This window comes from Corvus brachyrhynchos, unplaced genomic scaffold (genome assembly GCF_000691975.1).
Source record: "Corvus brachyrhynchos isolate BGI_N302 unplaced genomic scaffold, ASM69197v1 scaffold32, whole genome shotgun sequence".
In the NCBI taxonomy this organism is placed as follows: Eukaryota; Metazoa; Chordata; class Aves; order Passeriformes; family Corvidae; genus Corvus; species Corvus brachyrhynchos.
This window is the reverse complement of record NW_008237919.1, coordinates 9,584,472-9,602,193: the sequence shown is the minus strand read 5'-3', so window position 1 is coordinate 9,602,193 and position 17,722 is coordinate 9,584,472. Positions and strand designations below refer to the sequence as shown.

General features: G+C 37.4%; 1 protein-coding gene across 1 annotated transcript in view; it reads right to left on the bottom strand.

Moving 5' to 3' along the window:
• Positions 1-17,722, bottom strand: part of TBC1D30 (TBC1 domain family member 30) — a 53,455-nt gene that overhangs the window by 9,778 nt on the left and 25,955 nt on the right. Inside the window, exons 4-10 of the mRNA XM_017733090.1 lie at positions 14,531-14,592; positions 14,073-14,138; positions 10,988-11,113; positions 9,907-10,092; positions 6,401-6,569; positions 4,858-5,026; positions 1,954-2,059 (exon numbers count right to left, since the gene is read on the bottom strand). Of these exons, the coding sequence (XP_017588579.1) occupies positions 1,954-2,059; positions 4,858-5,026; positions 6,401-6,569; positions 9,907-10,092; positions 10,988-11,113; positions 14,073-14,138; positions 14,531-14,592 (884 nt within the window). The remainder of the gene's footprint in view (positions 1-1,953; positions 2,060-4,857; positions 5,027-6,400; positions 6,570-9,906; positions 10,093-10,987; positions 11,114-14,072; positions 14,139-14,530; positions 14,593-17,722) is intronic.

Below are 17,722 nucleotides of genomic sequence, written 5' to 3'. Positions count from 1 at the left end.
AGGATACTAATCCTTGGGCCATCTTGTAAAAAGTATTAGATGTAAATTCATCATTCTGATTTTTATTAGGGGAAAAGAAAGAAAAATTGAAAACAAAGCATCTCTGGATGGCTCCTCTGAAAATTGCTTAAAGCAATTTAAAAACCAGTATGTTCAAGCAGCCTGGACCTTTTCATTAATGCAATGGTTCATATTTCTTAATTTTTTTCTCCAATCAGATACATGGTAGCATTTATATGCTCTCTTGTACTCTTGTAGTGCTTTATTCTTTCCACTTAGAAAAAGTGGACTCTTTACTTAGGGTAAAGAGGGCCTAGAGTAAAGACCTCAGAGATGGCTACACTGCCAGTGCCTGCCTTTGACTTGAAGAATGCTACGCAAACTATATTGTGGTTTCTTCAACTGAGAGGACACACATAAACCAGATCCACTGCTCCTCCATACACAGTATTAAACCTGTCACATTCTCCATATCAATGGCAATGCCATCCTACCTTAACACTCCTGTCAGTGCAACCAAATACCCACTTACACTATGAACACACATATGTATTGTGCCAAATACTCATTTTATGTGGAAGCACAAAAAAGATTGCTAATTTGCTAGTATTTTAATTGCAACAGTTAAAAAACAAAAATATCCTTCCATCCCTCCAACCAGTAAGTTACCCATGCCTTATCTTCTATTACAGTAGCAAAGAAAGAAATCAACAGTCATGAAAGACCACCTCAGCTTTCCCAAAATCATTCTTATTCACAAATGCCACATCTTGATTTTGTACCAGACTGGAGACCAGGAACTGAAACATAATGAGAAGATGTCAGCTTGTGCTGCCCTCCTTACACATCCTCAGTATCTGAACTGTCTTTTGAGGAACCTTAACACATTTTTAAAAAGCATGTGAGTACCTTTGACCAGCTGCATTTCCATTTTTGAAGCAAAACAAAGCCACACTCACTCCTCCCATTCCTAGAGCTTCCTCATCAGACAAAATAACAATGGCCAAAATAATAAAACTAAAAACAATCCTTTACTTCAGGGCACTACTTAACCAGACTAGCTAAGTGTATTTTGACACTTCCAACAATAGGTAATAGAAGTCAACTATTCTATTACCTGCTAACAACTGTTATTAAACTTGTGTAGCTTTATAGACTGAATTTTTTTCCTTCCCCTAAGACAGCTACAAAGTTTCAGGTGAATTATGTTCTCTGTACTTGCACCCATTTAATATCTATGCTCTAACTCATCAAAAGGAAAGTTCCAGAACTGTAGCACGAAGTCCTTATAAAACAGCTAAGTAGACAACACCTTAAAAATATCACAAGAATAAGTGTAACTGTAAATAAATAAATTGTATATGTGATACTAAAGGCCCTTTCCTTTCCCAGAACAATGTGGGTCTTTGTTCTCATATGCTTTAAAAACTCAGGGACTGCAATTATGTACAAATGTCTTTGTTTACAGTACACTACTGATTGTTCATGGGTTTTTTTTTTTAAACCAGAAAGGACTTTTTATACACTTCTCACTTCATAAACTCTTATTTCCCACAGTGTCTGCAGGATGAAAAGGACAGAGTGTAATAAACAACTGACCAAAACATAAAAATAAGGAAAAAGAATACCCTAAAAATGGTGACTACTAAAAGATTCTACATCTTACTTGTGTAAATCCAATTGGGCATAATATCACAAAAGACTTTCAATTGTCAACATAGAATCAGTTTTTATTAAATGAAGCCGAGTGGTTCTCCATATTGCATATATAAAATAAGATTCTAGCTCTAACTGCAGATCATCTACTTGTTTCATTGACATGCCAGCTCAATCCAGTTATCTGAAACTTTTATTCTTGGGAGAATTTAGGTTTCTGCAGTATCTGAACAAAAATATAATTTGTTAGAAATCAACACAGAAAACACAAAAAATAATTACATCAAAATTACTCACCTGCATAAGTTCATTGCTGTCAATCAGACTGTCTTCAAGCATCTCCTGGGTCAGCTTGCCCATAGTACTGTAAAACTCATCTGCAGTTTCACAACACTCAATTTGCCTACATCAAAATACATGCTGGTTTTTATTTTACTTTTACATATGATTCTACGCATTCAAAACAAAACAGATTTTCTTGTCATCATAAAATATGCATTTCCATTAGACAGCTTAACTTTTATTTGCAATTCTGTCTAGACTTCCAAGTAAAACAGTGCACACAACATTGGAAAAGGTGCAGCAGTAAAAAGATGCACTAAGTACAGCTTACTGTCCCGACTCCTCATGATAACAGATTCACGTATCTCCAGACAGGCTATTCCCTCTGGCCCTTTCACTTCTACAGCACAAGAATCAATAAACCTTGCCTCCTACTAGCACAAGGGAGTTCTTTCATCAGCTCAAAAAGGGAGCATAAAGATTTCTTAACTGCCTTATCACCCATTCTTCACCATGCACCAAATGGCCAAATTCACTGGCTGAACTTTCTTTTTGTCAGACAGGAAGATACTCACTGGCCAGAAACCATTCCTGTGGAATAAATTAAGTATAGGTGCATTCATATATGTCATTGTGTTAAAAAATAATTAACATAATGAAGAATGAAGGAAAATTCACTCATCATATTTGTGAATGCTACTTCTAAATTAGAGATGGGAACTGTTTTGGTTTTGGTTGTTTGTTTGCTTTGGTAGTATGCTTTTGCTTGTCTTGTTTTGGGGAGTGAGGTCCAATTGAATATTTTTTCCACACTTTTCTTTAAATTTCTAAAAACACAGAATCATTCTAAACACACAGAGTGTCACCTAGAGGAAGAGAAATATGAGTAAAATGCTTTTGTGAGTTGATGCTCTACATACATTAGGGTCAGCTGCTAAACACCTCTCCTGTCAAGTGAAAAATTTGTTTTACTTATACCCCAAGGAAATGCATCAATGGCTACATATTGTAGCCTCTCCTCTAAAACACAGATGCTGGAATGATGAAAAAAAACCACTGCCTTTTTTCTTAAGCAATAGAAGAAGCAGCTTCCCTTGATCTTTAGCATCTGTACCTAACAACCGCTGAACTATGAAACTCCTACTGAAATCTTAACATAGTTTGTTTAAAACAACGATAACATCGCTAAAAAAATTTAAAAATTAGTAGAAACAATGGGTACGTAGCCGATTATCACCAACTTATGGCTCACCTGCCCTGATGCCTTCAGTCTCTCATGACCCCCACATACTGCTTTCTCCACTGCACCTATGATTAACTTCCCTGTTCCTTCAGTCTCCCTCAAAACAGAAGTATGATTGAGCCACCCACATTTTAAAAATGCACTTCTCACCCTATTTTCATTTTGAGAATTACTCTTGAGAAGTGTGAAGATCATGAGACTATGAACACTATTTCAGGCCCCACTTCTGTAAATGTCCCCTGTTCTAGTTCTAATGGTAGACAAAGAGAAATAAAAATATCACAATCTTCTCCCAGCAAAAACAGTGCCCAACCTTTTACCAGACCTTCTCCCATTCCCCACAAACAACAGTTACAAGATGTGCAGTGTGATCAGCTTATTCTCTTGGAGACATTCTTATTTATTTCTTGATTCTGTTCCTTTCGAGTTTTAAAAACATGTTTAATTTTTCTTTAAGCTTTACGGTAAAATCTTCAAAGTCGTAACTTCCTTTTTTATCATGTTATGAGCACTAATATTCACAATTACAGCTTTTAAGTGCACAGAGATCCACTGAAAGGACATTTTATTGAAAACACTACGTGACTACATAGAGATTAATCCTAATACAAATGATTCATGCAAGTTTCATTCATGAACTGACTATAAAAAAAAGCTCTCAGGAAATTATTATTCTAATTATTATTCTTCAGATTAAAAATTAAATGTACTAAACAAAGCCTCTTACAATGCTACCTGCCTGCAGTGCTAATTTATTCAGAAAGAAAAAAGGAAATGAAACCTCCAAGGACAGAACTGAACATAAATCCCAGTGGTTCAGTTTCAGAGCAAAAACTGAAGATGAGCTTTAACAGGCATCACAAGAAAAAAATCGATGCAGCTGCTGATGCCAGCTAAAAAATGTTTCCAGCTGAACTAACATCTGCTTGACCTGTCACAGCTCACAGCTCCCACCGAAGCCAATGACAAAATTCATTTCTCTGGGAGCACTGTAAACTCTTTGGAATGCAAATATTTGCTTTGACAACAGAGGAGTTTAAAGAACTAGCCACCTCTTGTGTTCTGGCCATGTGGTGAGTTTCCAAGGCCATAAAGGACTACAACAGAAAGTGAGCTTGAATGTGCTTAAAAGCAGAGAATTTCCAGAAAATTCATTTCCAGGCCTTAACAGAAAAGACTTGTGTACTACAAAGTCATTCTCTTAGTAACTGAACTCTTCTACTGGGCAAAGCCAATGGGCTCAAACCCTTAAGTCTCCTTAAGTGAAACCAAGGGAATTAACACCCCCAGTTTCAGGTACCCAACTAAATTAGCTGGTCATCCTGAAGTCTATGAGTGTGTCTTTACACAGGGTATTTACCAGTTCCTTCAGAGGTTTATGTTCTGGAAAGTCCAACCCTTTAGCACAGCACGAAGACATTATACACAGACAACTCCAAAAAGTGGAGACAATTTTCTGCAAAAAGGGTCAATTAATTATCATGCCCATTCTGACTTGATGGCAGAATCATGTGTTTTTAAGAAACCATAAAGGTCCTTTTTGCAGCTTTTTCAAAACATAATCATTCTCCTGAAAGACTGAATCTTGTTTAGAATTGATAACATCTTCTTAAGGAAAACAAAAGTTAAACATGGCTCATAGTGAAAACAAAAAACAGATAAAAATGACCACTTACTCTCCTAGCTTTGCCCAGATAGCCAAAGCTACTCTCAGAATAATTTCAGAGCCTTCAAAGAATACTGAATCCCAGATCTTCAGAACTGTATGGTTAGGCAGACAGGTGGCAAAGAGTGTCAGAAACCACTGCATTGTGAAGACATTTGTAAGTGGGGGTTCGTAGCCTCCTGAAGTTAAAAAAACAAACAAGCAAAAAACTTGAAGTAACTGCAATTTACTATCGTTTCACAAAGAGTATAAACTGCACACTAAAATCCACCAGACTTTCTAGCACCTCTGTTATTGTTCAAAACCTAGTTAGCCTGCAGCTGTCCAAAGATAAGCTGAGAAGAGCAATGTAAAAAATTACATAGTCACCTTCCATTCTGCTGCACTGCAAAAAACTAAGCAACAGCATTGGTTTTAGACTGTAAACCCTGGAATACACCAGCACATTTTCCCCTTATATAAGAAAGACTGCTTCTCCTTTCCCAAAGTAATATGAAATAAAAACTTCTATCAAAAAAAAGAAACAAAACAAACTCACCAACTTTCCCACAAAATGCTGCATTTCTTCACCAACTGATGGCGTAAATCTTTATCTACATGAAAGTGAAGGTGACTGTCTCTGTAAAGTCATATCTATTATTTCAATATCCTGATGTACTTGTTAAGTTTCAAACAAGATGTACTATTTCAGCCTGAAACTCTGAAGTTTGACTTTCTTGTTATGCTCAGAGAACACTTTGTGCATCCCGGTATCAACTGATGCACTGAAGGCCATGACCAGAGAGGCCAGCCTGTGAAAACACTTTCAAACAGCAAATATTTCCTTGATACCATTTCTTTTTTTTTTTTTATACAGTTTGGGCATAGCCACATGAAACATAGTAGCAGATCTTTTCTAAGACAGAACTCAGGGTGCACTTAGCTTCCCAAAGGAAAAAGAAACCAAATCAACTAACAAAAGACCTCTTGCCCTCCGCAGAACATTCCCAGATAAAAGAGCTGTTAAATCTGGATGGAATGCTACGCCAGAAGAAAAAAATTCACAGTGCAAAGCCAGTTCTCAGTAGCAATGCAAGATGTACTTCTGAGTTTTGCACCTGCATATTGGTAAGGATCCAGGTGAAAAAATACTAACCTGCTCCCACTTGCTCTCACATTGTAACTCTTCCCAGAATAACTATATGAGCTAGCAACTACACAGACCAGTAGGAGGACAGCTATCTTGAGCTCAGGCAAGCAACTACCTTTCCAAGGTTGCCCTTGTACTAAGCTATATGTTAGTGTTGTCACTCCATGCTTTGTATATTCCTGTCAACACAATTCTGTTTGCAACTAGTGGTGGGACCAAATTATTTCCCTTTGTTTTTTCCTGGAAGTACCACCTATTTATGTTAAGGTTACCAATAATGGAAACGATCATATTTCATCTTAACAATTTAAAATACATAATCTAAGCAATAAACTCATGTAAACACTGAAAATATTGTATTTTTAAACCAGTGCTCAGACAAAACAATGAGACAGGGTATAATAGCATTTGCTGTTGAATGTACCTCCACTTTCTCTGTTAGCAGCTCTTTGCAGGGTGTCTAAGTGCTGGGACAGTTCAGGAAGTTTCATTCGTAAAAGATCTCGGAAAACAGCCATATCCACAGAGAGAGCACGGAGATTATTGACAAAGTAGCTATCAGGAAGTACCTTATCGATTAGGTAAATCATGATCTGTGGGAAAAATGAAAGACCATCATGTAGGACTTACAGAGCAGTTATTTTCTAGGAATAACAGAAAAATAAAATTTCTCTGTTCACATATGAATTACTTGGAGCCAGTGGCAACACATGCTTCTGGCAGCTCCACTTAAATGGGGAGAAAATATTACCACTTTGAGCATCCTCAAGTACCCTAGGTATCCAGTATTCAAGATGCAAAGACCTCTTGAAACTGTCCAGAATTTATGAACCATGAAATTACTGAAATCAGTGACTGAAATCAATGTCACAGTAAGCTATGCCCAAGCTGCCAGCATTACCCACACCAAAAGCAATTTTGACATTTCTGATGTTGGAATTGTTTATGAGATTCTCCACTGCTGGAGAGTCTCACTATCCCTTCTCTGGTTAATGCCACAACTGATCTTGCAAATCCCCTATTTTCCCTCTCCAAAATGCAAGGTCCTGTTCTTTAAAAAGAGATTCTCCATACATTTTACTGCGATGTGTAACTGTGTGCTGCACTCCATCTTGTCACTTTAAAAGGTGCTAAATTAAGCAGCATGAGACATTTTAAGCAGACATCTGTTTCAAGTGAGGTAGCTAAACTACATGGATGGTAATGGATTACTGTCAAACTTTTGAGAATGAACAAATGCAACAAAAAATATGCAAAAGTTGGTGTTTACCATCAGCCTAACAGAAGACACTGACCTTCACTTCAGGATCTTCTACGAACTCTTTGGCCACTCTGCTAACCACACCCAGAGAGCCAGCATGCAGTCATCCCATATGCTTCAAGTCTCCCTTTCTTTCATATGAGCATCCCTACCATGTTTCATAGAGACCTTAATTCTCGAGAGAAGCATTGCACCTTCATATACAGGAGACAATCCTCCTTCCAATCCCTCTCTTTTCATAAGATGCCTACAAAAACAGCTTCTCAGACACAGGACTACCAAGAGCACCACTTGAAACAGTCTTAATGCTTCCTTGTCTTTCCCAGCTGCTTGTGACCACATACTGCCACTTGTCCTTGCAAGATTTCTTCAGGTAATAGCAGTCTTACGTTCCATGTTTTAAAGCATGTGGATCAGTAGTCAACACAGGCAAATTGACAGTTTCTACATGACAGCCTTGTATTTTGTCAGATGCATTACCTAACCTTTGCTGAATAGTGGGTCACTTCACTGTCTTGTAAAAATATGCTTTATTTTGTTCAGATATATTTCAACCAATGGAAGAGTAATTTAATATAACAACATTAATTTACAACTACGCTATTTGCATTTTCATTAATTTCTTATGACATATATTACTTCACTGATCTCAAATATATGAGAGCACAGAGGAGAACAGAAGTCTTTTTCAACACTGAAGTTCATTCTGTTTCATCAAGATGTGAATTGCTTTGAGAAGACCTTTTTTTAAAAAGCACTTCCTATATTTACCAGTTTGCAATAGATACTTTCTTTGTAACACATCTCTACATATTTATTTTTATTATTTGATTCTGTAGCTTATCTACACAATAACATGCAAGAGAAAAAATTTGAATTTTGGTATCTATGAGTTATGCATACTTTGACAGCTTCTACACATGCAAGCTGGGATTTTCTTGCTTACCATAATTTCTGTAGGCTAACTTTGAGACAACTCCAGGGATTTAACTTAATGCCTACGTTAACTAGTGAACACTCAAGTATCACTGGCTGGGCATTCCCTGAAGCCACCATGTTGGGTCCTGTGCTGTTAAAGCCCCTTGGCATCAGTAATACCTGCTGTTTCCTGGCCTCTGGGAGATAATTCCCAGACACAGAGCTTTTATTTATAATGTCCTTCCCAGAAACGAGACCTGACCGGCAAAACCTGAGAATGCCATTGCTCCCTTAACTCCCAGACTCTACAATAACCGAAGCACAGCTACCGCATAGCTACAATCCTGAGGGCACCTTTACAGCCCTCTGTAGCTGTTCTGAAGTCACTCACTGCTTGCTTTAGGTGGCCGTGACTACAACAAAACCTAATGCTAATACCCAATTCTTATTTCCTCCCACACACTCTGTTCCTTTTCTTGTCCTTCCCCTCTTCCCTCTCTCTTCTGGGGAAATTCCTGAAGAAAATTCCTGCAAAGCCCACACACAAAGCTTGGAAAAGAAATTACTTTATTTTCCATTCTTATTTTTGCCAGGTAAGACCAGTTTTGGTGCAAACAGCCTTCAGTGCTTTACCTCCCTGGGGCAGTCTGGCTCCATTCCATTGTCTCCTCCACACAAGGAGCCTGACACAACTCACAGTAACAGACAACACATAAGGACACACACAGTTCTTATCGTCACCTTGGACTTCATAAACCTTGGGGAACTGTATTTCCTATGCTACCATAATGTGTTTAGGGAGCTTCTGGACAGTATAAGATAACAATAAAATGTGACAAATTACAGTTAAAAATATTGAGGAAATCTTAAGCAAGAACTACTGAAAGAAAATTCTACTTTCTGATACAAATTCAGTATATTATAGTATTTTCTTCCTATTACAGGCAGCTGTCTAGAATGAAGAAGTAGCTGGACTCTACTGCCACAAGCTTTGTATTTTAGGAGCTCTGAGTGAATTTAAATATTTACCATATTTAAATCATTGTCTAAGGCAAAACAAACAGCTCAGTATCTCAAGAGTCACAGTCATCTTTTATTAATTTGACCCCAACTCACACATATGAGCAAGTTTGTTTAAGGAACTTTGCCCATGATCTTGCCAAACCTTAAACCATGTCCTGTAGTAAATAGTATTTCCATTTTCTAACATACTATAAAGTTCATTAAGCTTTCTTTTAATTACAATAAAAACTGTCTAAGAAAACAAAACGCTGTTAAGACTAACGTAACCCAGAAATTAGCTTCAAAGTGACTTACTTTCTTTTTGAATATTTAATGTTTTCCTAGGATTTGCTTTGAAATGTAGCTGATTTATAAACTGCCTCACATGGAACCGCCACATAAGATGCTGATAATGAAATTTTAAGATTTCAGCTACCTATGGTGTTTGCAAGCAGATTTGGGATTATGGCATAAGATATTCTACAGTTAGTAGCAGTGGTCCCATTTATTTTTTTATGGCCAAGACCTCATTTGTTTCTGTTTGAAAAAAAAATTTAACAGTGATAAAATTCAAACTATTAATTTTAGCTCAGACAGGATAACAAAATAAAAAATCCACAGATATAAATTAGCTAACTCTTTTGAGTCCTGCTCTTTTACACTGTCTCCAAAATTCACACATTGGTTTATTATAAAGTTCATTAACTAAAAGCAATCTTCACCATTGAAAAAAAAAAAATTTTACTCACTTTCAGGGCATCCCCTTCATTGCCCTCCATTACTTCCAGAATAAGTGCAGCTAGTATGTTAAATCCTTGACAATAGCCAACAGATTTATTCCACCTGGCATATGCCAGCAAAACACGTTTTAATACCACTCGATCTTGCTCTGCCTCCTGGCCACAGTAAGAACTGCAGCCAGTTCGGTGAAGGTCCTTTAAAGGAAAAAGAAATTAAAACAAAAATAAAAATGACAAGAAGAGAAAAGATGTGTATTTTCCTTCCCCCGTTAGTTCTCTTGACTGTCCCAGTTTTCCTTCCACCTCCACCCTCCCAGTACATACTCCCAAAGTTGATGACAACATTTCTTTTTTAATCTGTTAAACCTTTAGCTCACCCAAGAGAAATAGTTTCAGCAAGCTCTCAAGTAAACAAGTCCCCTAAAAGATGTTCATAATACATTGCCACAGAAGATATTAAAAGATCTCTGGGTTTCAAAGAGGCAAGACATAACAGCTGCTTAATTGAACAAAAAAGAGCAACTGTTTTTTTCAAAGTATAAAAGAACTACTAGACAACTGAATTTTCAAACCATAAAAACCAGAAACTGTGTCCTTGAAATTTAAGTGATTTATAAGTGAAAGGCAAATTTGCAAAATGGCTGACTGCTTTAAATATTAAACATTAATCAGCTGAGAAATACAAATAGGCAAATGTGTTTCACTCCTGTAAAACAACTGAAAAATGCTCATTTGCTACATTTTAAAACATACTTTTTACTCCCAGAAAACATTGGTGTTTATTTACAGGGAAGTAAAAAACCCACTTATGCTCCTTTGTCTTCATTAAACTCCAGTACTTTTTCAAAATAAAAAAAAAGTAAAAATGAAGAAAAAAAAAATCAGAAATAGCAATTTTTTTCCCAGCTAACACTAACCAGATTAGTGCAAAAGAACCAAAGCAGCCAAAAAAGAAAAATTTTGGCAGGCCAAAATTGGGAATGAAGATGTAATTTTTGCCAAAGCAGTTGCAGACATGAAAATAAATCCAAATTAAAATGTCAACTTTTCATTAAATTTTTTAAAAAGAAGTAACAAATTAGCTGGCTACCTTTACTATTTGGATGCCCATAGAGTCATCATCAGGATTACTTCTTTCATTGAATGTGAAACGCATGGTTTTGTCCCAGTCAATGGCTATACTGTGTAAGTACTGATCAGCCAGGGTCAGCCAAACCTAGAAATACATAAGGCAAAATTAATTATTTCTCAGGTAAAATAAAAAGTTTTGATATATATATTGTTAGATGAACCTTATCAGCTTCACCCATATGTGATCTGCTGTTAGACTTGAAATATGCAGAAGAGGATTTTAGCTACAACAATTTTTGCACAATTAAAATAATACCTTGCTCCCTAAACAGAAAGGAAGGAAATGGTTGGCATTAAGCATCCAGATCCATGGATTGACTACAAAGATGCAAGTCAGCTGTCAGTGAATTCACAGGGGCCCTCCAAAATAGAAACACAAGGCAAGGATTCTTTGTCAGTTCAGACCTTCTATCCTCATAACCAACAAAGAGTTTTATAAAAGGATAACACTGCTGTTGGCTCTCCTCAAACTCTACCATGGATACATCTCCTGGAAACTCCCAAAAGAAATCTGGCAGTGCTAATGCTTCTCTTTATCAGAAGTCTCTTCTGATGACTTTGCAGAACAAATAGCATCTAGTATTCACCATCTGGGATTCATCTGAAAGCATCACTTGGATCAGAGCAACTTACAAGAGGGCTTCCTAAACTGCTGGTGCTACAGGGAGTTCTGAAACAAACATTTTCACTACTTTTAAAGCCTAATAATTGCCAGAACAGATTTATGCATGTGTATCCAAGACAAAGGCTGGACCTTTATGAAAAATTTGAAAACTTCCTGAACCATGAAAGGCACGTGACAGATCATACAGTGACAGCAAGTAACAATAAAGGATCTTTTTCTTCAGGAAACTGAAAGAAATCATAAAAGCAAACTGGTCAAGTTTTATACCAGCCATTAATTCACTCAAGTGAGAAAAGCAATTTAGACACTTCCCACAGATTTAAACACTTAGATAGCTGCATGATGAAGGAATTTATAGACAGCTCCCAGAATCTCATGTTTTCTGCATTTAAATGTCCCTTCCCACACTTCTGCAAAGTCACCCATGTGGAGGAATGCCACTGTTCTGCCTCCCAACCACCTCAGATGTTGTTTGACATCCTACTGATGTTGTTTGACTGGATTCTTTACCTCTTCCAGCCCCAGAAACTAAATGTCACATGCCACAACAATAATGCAGATGTCAACCTGCTCCTTCTGTTGACAGCAAAGGAAGCAATCAGCATGCCGCTAACACTAAATACTTCCTTTATTTTGGTATCTATCTTAAAATCATTGTGAAACTGGGGAATGGCAGTGAAAAGACAACATCTCTGTTCTTACCACTACTTCTTTGGCTAGTATCATGTGGTCGCATGTGAGCAAACACAGAGATGGGCAGAGTGAGAAGGAAAGACAGATCTGAGTTGGATGACATGGCAGAGTATACACAAGTCTGCTGATTACACAGAACTGGGAGGAGTGGCTGATAAGCCCAAGGACACCTTGACAGAATGGAAAAATGGTCTGACAAGAGCCTCATGAAGTTCAACAAGGAGAAGTGCAAAATCCTGCCTCTGGAGAGAAATAATCCCAAGCACCAGTATTTGCTGGGGGGCACCCAGTTGCAAAGCATCTCTCCTATGCATCTCTCCTATGAGAGAGCTGGGACCGTTCAGACTGGAGAAAGGCAGCTATGGGGAGATTCTACTAGTGTGTTTAAACGCCTGAAAGGAGGGTGCAAGGAGGAGGAAGCCAAGCTCTTCTAATCTGTGCCTAGTGACTGGACTGGAGATAATGGGCACAAACTGAAACAGAGGAAGTTCTCCTCGAACATTAAGGAACACTTTTTTACTGTGAGGGTGACTGAGTACTGCCCGTTCCCTTGCCACATGGTGTGGGGGAGGGTACAGGCTGAGGAGCACTGACATAGATTTCCCAGAGAGATTGTGGAATCTCCTTCCTTGGAGATATTTGAAAGTCACCTGGACACAGCCCTTAGTAACCAGCTGTAGGGGGCCCTGTTTGGGCAGAGGGGTTGGACCAGATGACCTCCAGAGGTCCCACCCAAACTCAGCCCTTCTGTGATTCTGTGACGTCTTCCACTCATGTACCACAGAAAAGTGTCTGAACACTTTCTGAAGCGTGGGAAAAGAATATTTCAGGAAAGAGAAAAGGCTGTTAGATGGATATAAAGATTCACTCTAGTTGTAGATTAAAAATAAATTCATCGTGGTGTGAGGAAAACAATGCCACCAAGTCTTTTCTTCCTTCTCCCCTGATTTGTAAAGAGGTACAGTTCAGTTTGGAAAGATAGCAAAAACAGGAAAAGGAAATTAAGCTGATGCATCAAAAATACGTGAAACTACATGTATTTTATAAATCTTCAAAAATACTACTTTTATTAAAACTGTGTTTTTAAAGCTTAGATCGTGTGACTCAGTTTTAAAGAAAAAATTAATAGACATGCCTCTTTTTATGCTAGGGGGCTTCAAACGTTGAAGAATGCAATAAAGTAAGTCTAGCAAAATCCCAGTGGACCCTTTCCTACAATACTAACTCAGTGCAATTTCCTGTTAATGGTGCACTCTGCCATTCTACATCACTCCTTACTCTGAATTTCCCTAATTTTGGCAATCTGCCTTTTCCCCATCAACTGTTTCTATGAGCATTCTTGTCAACATTAAGCATCTATCAACTTCACCTTTGTAAGTGTGACAGCCTACACTGCAGATATGTTCAGCTTTGGGGGAAATTTCACCAGTGCAATTTCTTGAGACTGACAGAATGAAGCAGTAACATCTGCACCAGAATAAGTTACCTAAGCCTCAAGCAGAAAGAGCCCAACTATTGAAAACACCATCTTTACCTGTCTCCTCAGCCTTTCCAGCTGCCCTGTGAGGTTGCCACTGAAGAACGTAAACAAGGAAAAATCCCCAGTACAGCTTATAAGGTCCAAATATTTGTTATAAAAAACCACCAACAGATAATATTGATGTAATTAACCTCTTCTGAGAAACCTACAGGCAATATGGCCCACAAGGCATAGAGGTCTACCTACCTTTCTCCGCCATTCCTTTGGGATACCTGTCGGCAGTCTGGCCACTGCTTTGAGCGCATCATGCCACTAAAAGCAAAAGCATCCAAAATTGTAAAATATCCATCATTAGTTTCATGCTACAGTATAGCAACATTTAATACCTTGCAGATATGCACATTAATTTCATTTTACTGCAGGCATTTCAGAGTTTAACTGCTTAATCCACTCACAGGGAAGATACAGATTAATTATTTAATGATGTGACAAGAGTATAATATTCTAGGATACAAGGATGTAGGAAATATCTGAGTAAACAATGAAAGCCTATTCCATTTTCTGAATATGAATGAAACAGCTCTTGATGCAATTGCAAATAATATGCTGACATTATGATGACAAATGCACTTCTGAATGAGGGCAAGCACCTTGACTGCAGACCCACTCCTTCACAAACTCAAGAGAAAAATAAATCAAATTACCTGCTGAAAACCATTTTGACCTAAAGATGGTTCAAGAGTGAATTTCAATTTCGTATCAACCCCTAAAAAGAAAAATGAAAAAAAAAAAGGTCATTATTTTATTTAGCTCAGAAGACAAAAAGAAGTCAAAAAATCCCAAACACAAAAATCCCACAGTTGAAACAAGAACACAAAATTTTAGCCTCCTATTATAACAACTACATTTCAATCTGTTTCGGTGAATTTTGTCTTCACAGTGGATTCAAGGAACATGTTAAGAAGTACATGGACAAAATGTTTTTAAAATGCAGTAACATTCTCCTTAATGATGCAGTTTGACACAACTCATTTCACTAATATTCATATAGTTCACTGTACTACAAACTATACCAGTACACTGCAAATTGTCATGTGTATCCACAGAAAAATACATGTACAGAGACAGCTTCTTTTCATCTATGCCAGCTTCTTGACGTTAAGTCAGTCAAAACTAATTTCTAAGTTTGGTGTGCTAAAATTATTTTACTGTTCAGAACGTATTTTTTTTATAATTCCCCAGAACATAATGTGCATTTGGTCAGTATTGTTATTTAAGCATAGATTTTATTTTGGCCATATGAGCAAACTATTTTAATTGTTATGAAGCGGGCCTACTAGTAGTTCATACAGTTTTACATAAAATACCAGAATCTCAAGTGGATCCCAACATGGCACTGGATATGCCAGATCAATACAATCAACAGTAACACGTTTAATTTGCTTTCCATCCCACAGTTTGAATGTACAATTCCTTGGTCCTTCAAATGCCGCTGTCCAGAACTCAGGTGCTGAACACGGCATCATATCCCCTCCCTCTCTCCCGTCTGCTGGCACAAAGAATAAAGCCTTCTTTTCTTTTCCTTCCATAATTTAATACTGATTTAATACTAATATTAATAACTAATAATTTAATGGTACTGTTCCACACTTACAGTTATGTTATGCATAGCTTCTTATTTTTCCAGAATATGATGCCAAACATTTTTAACATATAAATGTCCATATATATATATACACACACACACACAGAAAACCCAAACAGATTATAATCCTGCAAGGTTTTAAGTATGTAATATCCATGCTAATCAACTCACCAGTAATACCCAGTGCTTTGGAGGTCTAAACCTTCAAGTCTGACAGAAAACCCAACTAGTGGCATTTGCTATTTATGGAATGTAAAATGCCTTTGAGCATTTGCATACTGAAGTGGTGGTAAGTAATTTTAAAGCCTTACTACCTGATAAATATATATTTAAAGAGAAAATGTTCTTTTCCATGTTTTTTTTTCTTTGTTGGGGGTGAGTGAATAGAAACAAAGAAAAATATCACACAAACTCCAGTACTGTTTAGAATTTTAGCGTTTTAGAATTGCATCACTAAGACCTGGGGATTAGTGCTTTCGTTTCCCTGCTTCAGATCTAAAAGACATGCTTGTCAGATCTAGAAAAATAAAGGCTTCAAATCATAATAGATATGTCTTAAAAAAACATTGAAGGATTAATAGCTATTCCTGGAAGGAACTGTTTATTAGTATTCCTTCCCAGAGTGCAATGGCACTCAGCATAGGGACTCCTAATAGGTAAATCTTTTCATAATAATTCAAAGCAATGTAGCGATGCCAGTAACCTACTAAGATTAAATTGCATCACATTTGCTGAAACTGGAAAAAGCGAACTTCATTTTCAAGCAAATAAAAGTAAGTACTGTAAAACCCTAATACACACAAAAATATATCATGACCAAGAACTCCTTCTGTTAAAGTAACAGATGCTGACACGTTAACTAACACTACCTTGTAGCAAAGAACCAATAGCCTTCCAAAATGTATTCATTTCCAACCCAGCAGCTAAATATTAATTACTTCACAGTTTTATAAGACTTCAAGACCCCAGTAACAACTTCTCTCTTTGTCTTAGAAGCTTCCTAAGAAAGATACAAACAGATACTTCCAGGTCTTCAAAAGATCGAGTACAGTAAGATAAAATTTCAGAGCAAGGCAAAATCTATCTATAGTTACATGAACATCATGACCAGGGAGCTCACACAACAGTCAAGCTAGCTATCTCTCCTGAGACTGAAATAAGACCCTTCAAATGAGACCCTTGATTAACAGACTGAAATGAGATCATCCATCTACAAAAGTTAACTAAATCACATCACAGCAAACAATTAAGACAGGTGTGAAAATTACTGTAAATGAGAATTACATCACGCGGTAACATCAGACTACACAGCACACTCTCTTCAGTATGGTGAGGAACTGCTTAGTCAGGTCATGCATGACAATCTCTTGTAGAAGACATAGAATCTGTGTCCCCTTATTTGTTCTCCATTAGAAGTATTTTCCAAATCAAATTATGTGATGGTTTTGTGGGAGGGGAGGGGAAGAACCATGGGAAACGAACCACAGAGCATATATGAATTGTTCCTCATTCACATCCATTTTAAAGAATTTATATTTCCTAAAATCAAAAAATTACAACCTTGCTTAATAAAAAATACAGCTAGTAAGCATGTAAAAAAAAGCTGCAACTGTTCAGAGAGCAAGGAAGGCAACCAACAAACTGGGAGCAGCATCTCATTGCCCGTTAGTTGTTTCTGGCACAAAAATCATCTTGCTACATGCAGTTTCTGCACTCTGCTCAAGGAATTTGTCCCTGAGCTTTAGAGCTTCAAGGAAATTAATGCCTATCCCCAATTCAACCTCTCTTGGTTTCCTAAACCTTCCTTTTTTCATCACTCCCCTTTTTTATTCAGTTGTCCTCTCTCCATAAACTAACTCAGATTCTCCAATAGTTTCTTCCCCCCTCAGTATCCCACACCCATACAACCCTACCACATCTGCACCCATTTTCACTGGATTTTCCCATTTCTGACAATCTTCCATCTTTAGGTCACATTCCTCATCATTACATAAATACATGCTTTTTGCAGAAAAGACCCCTTTGGGCCTTAAGAGAACATTTCTTCCCAGCTCCTCTGCAAGGACAGCCTGGCATAGATGTACCACACACAGAGCAATAGTTCCTACTGTAAGTGTTGTCAGTACAACTCAGGCCTTTCACGTCAAACCAGCCAGGCTACCTGTCTAGTTATTAACATATTAAATATCACCTCCAGTTCATACACTTTCAACTGATACTTCACACCTGAGAAGCATATTAATTCCTATCA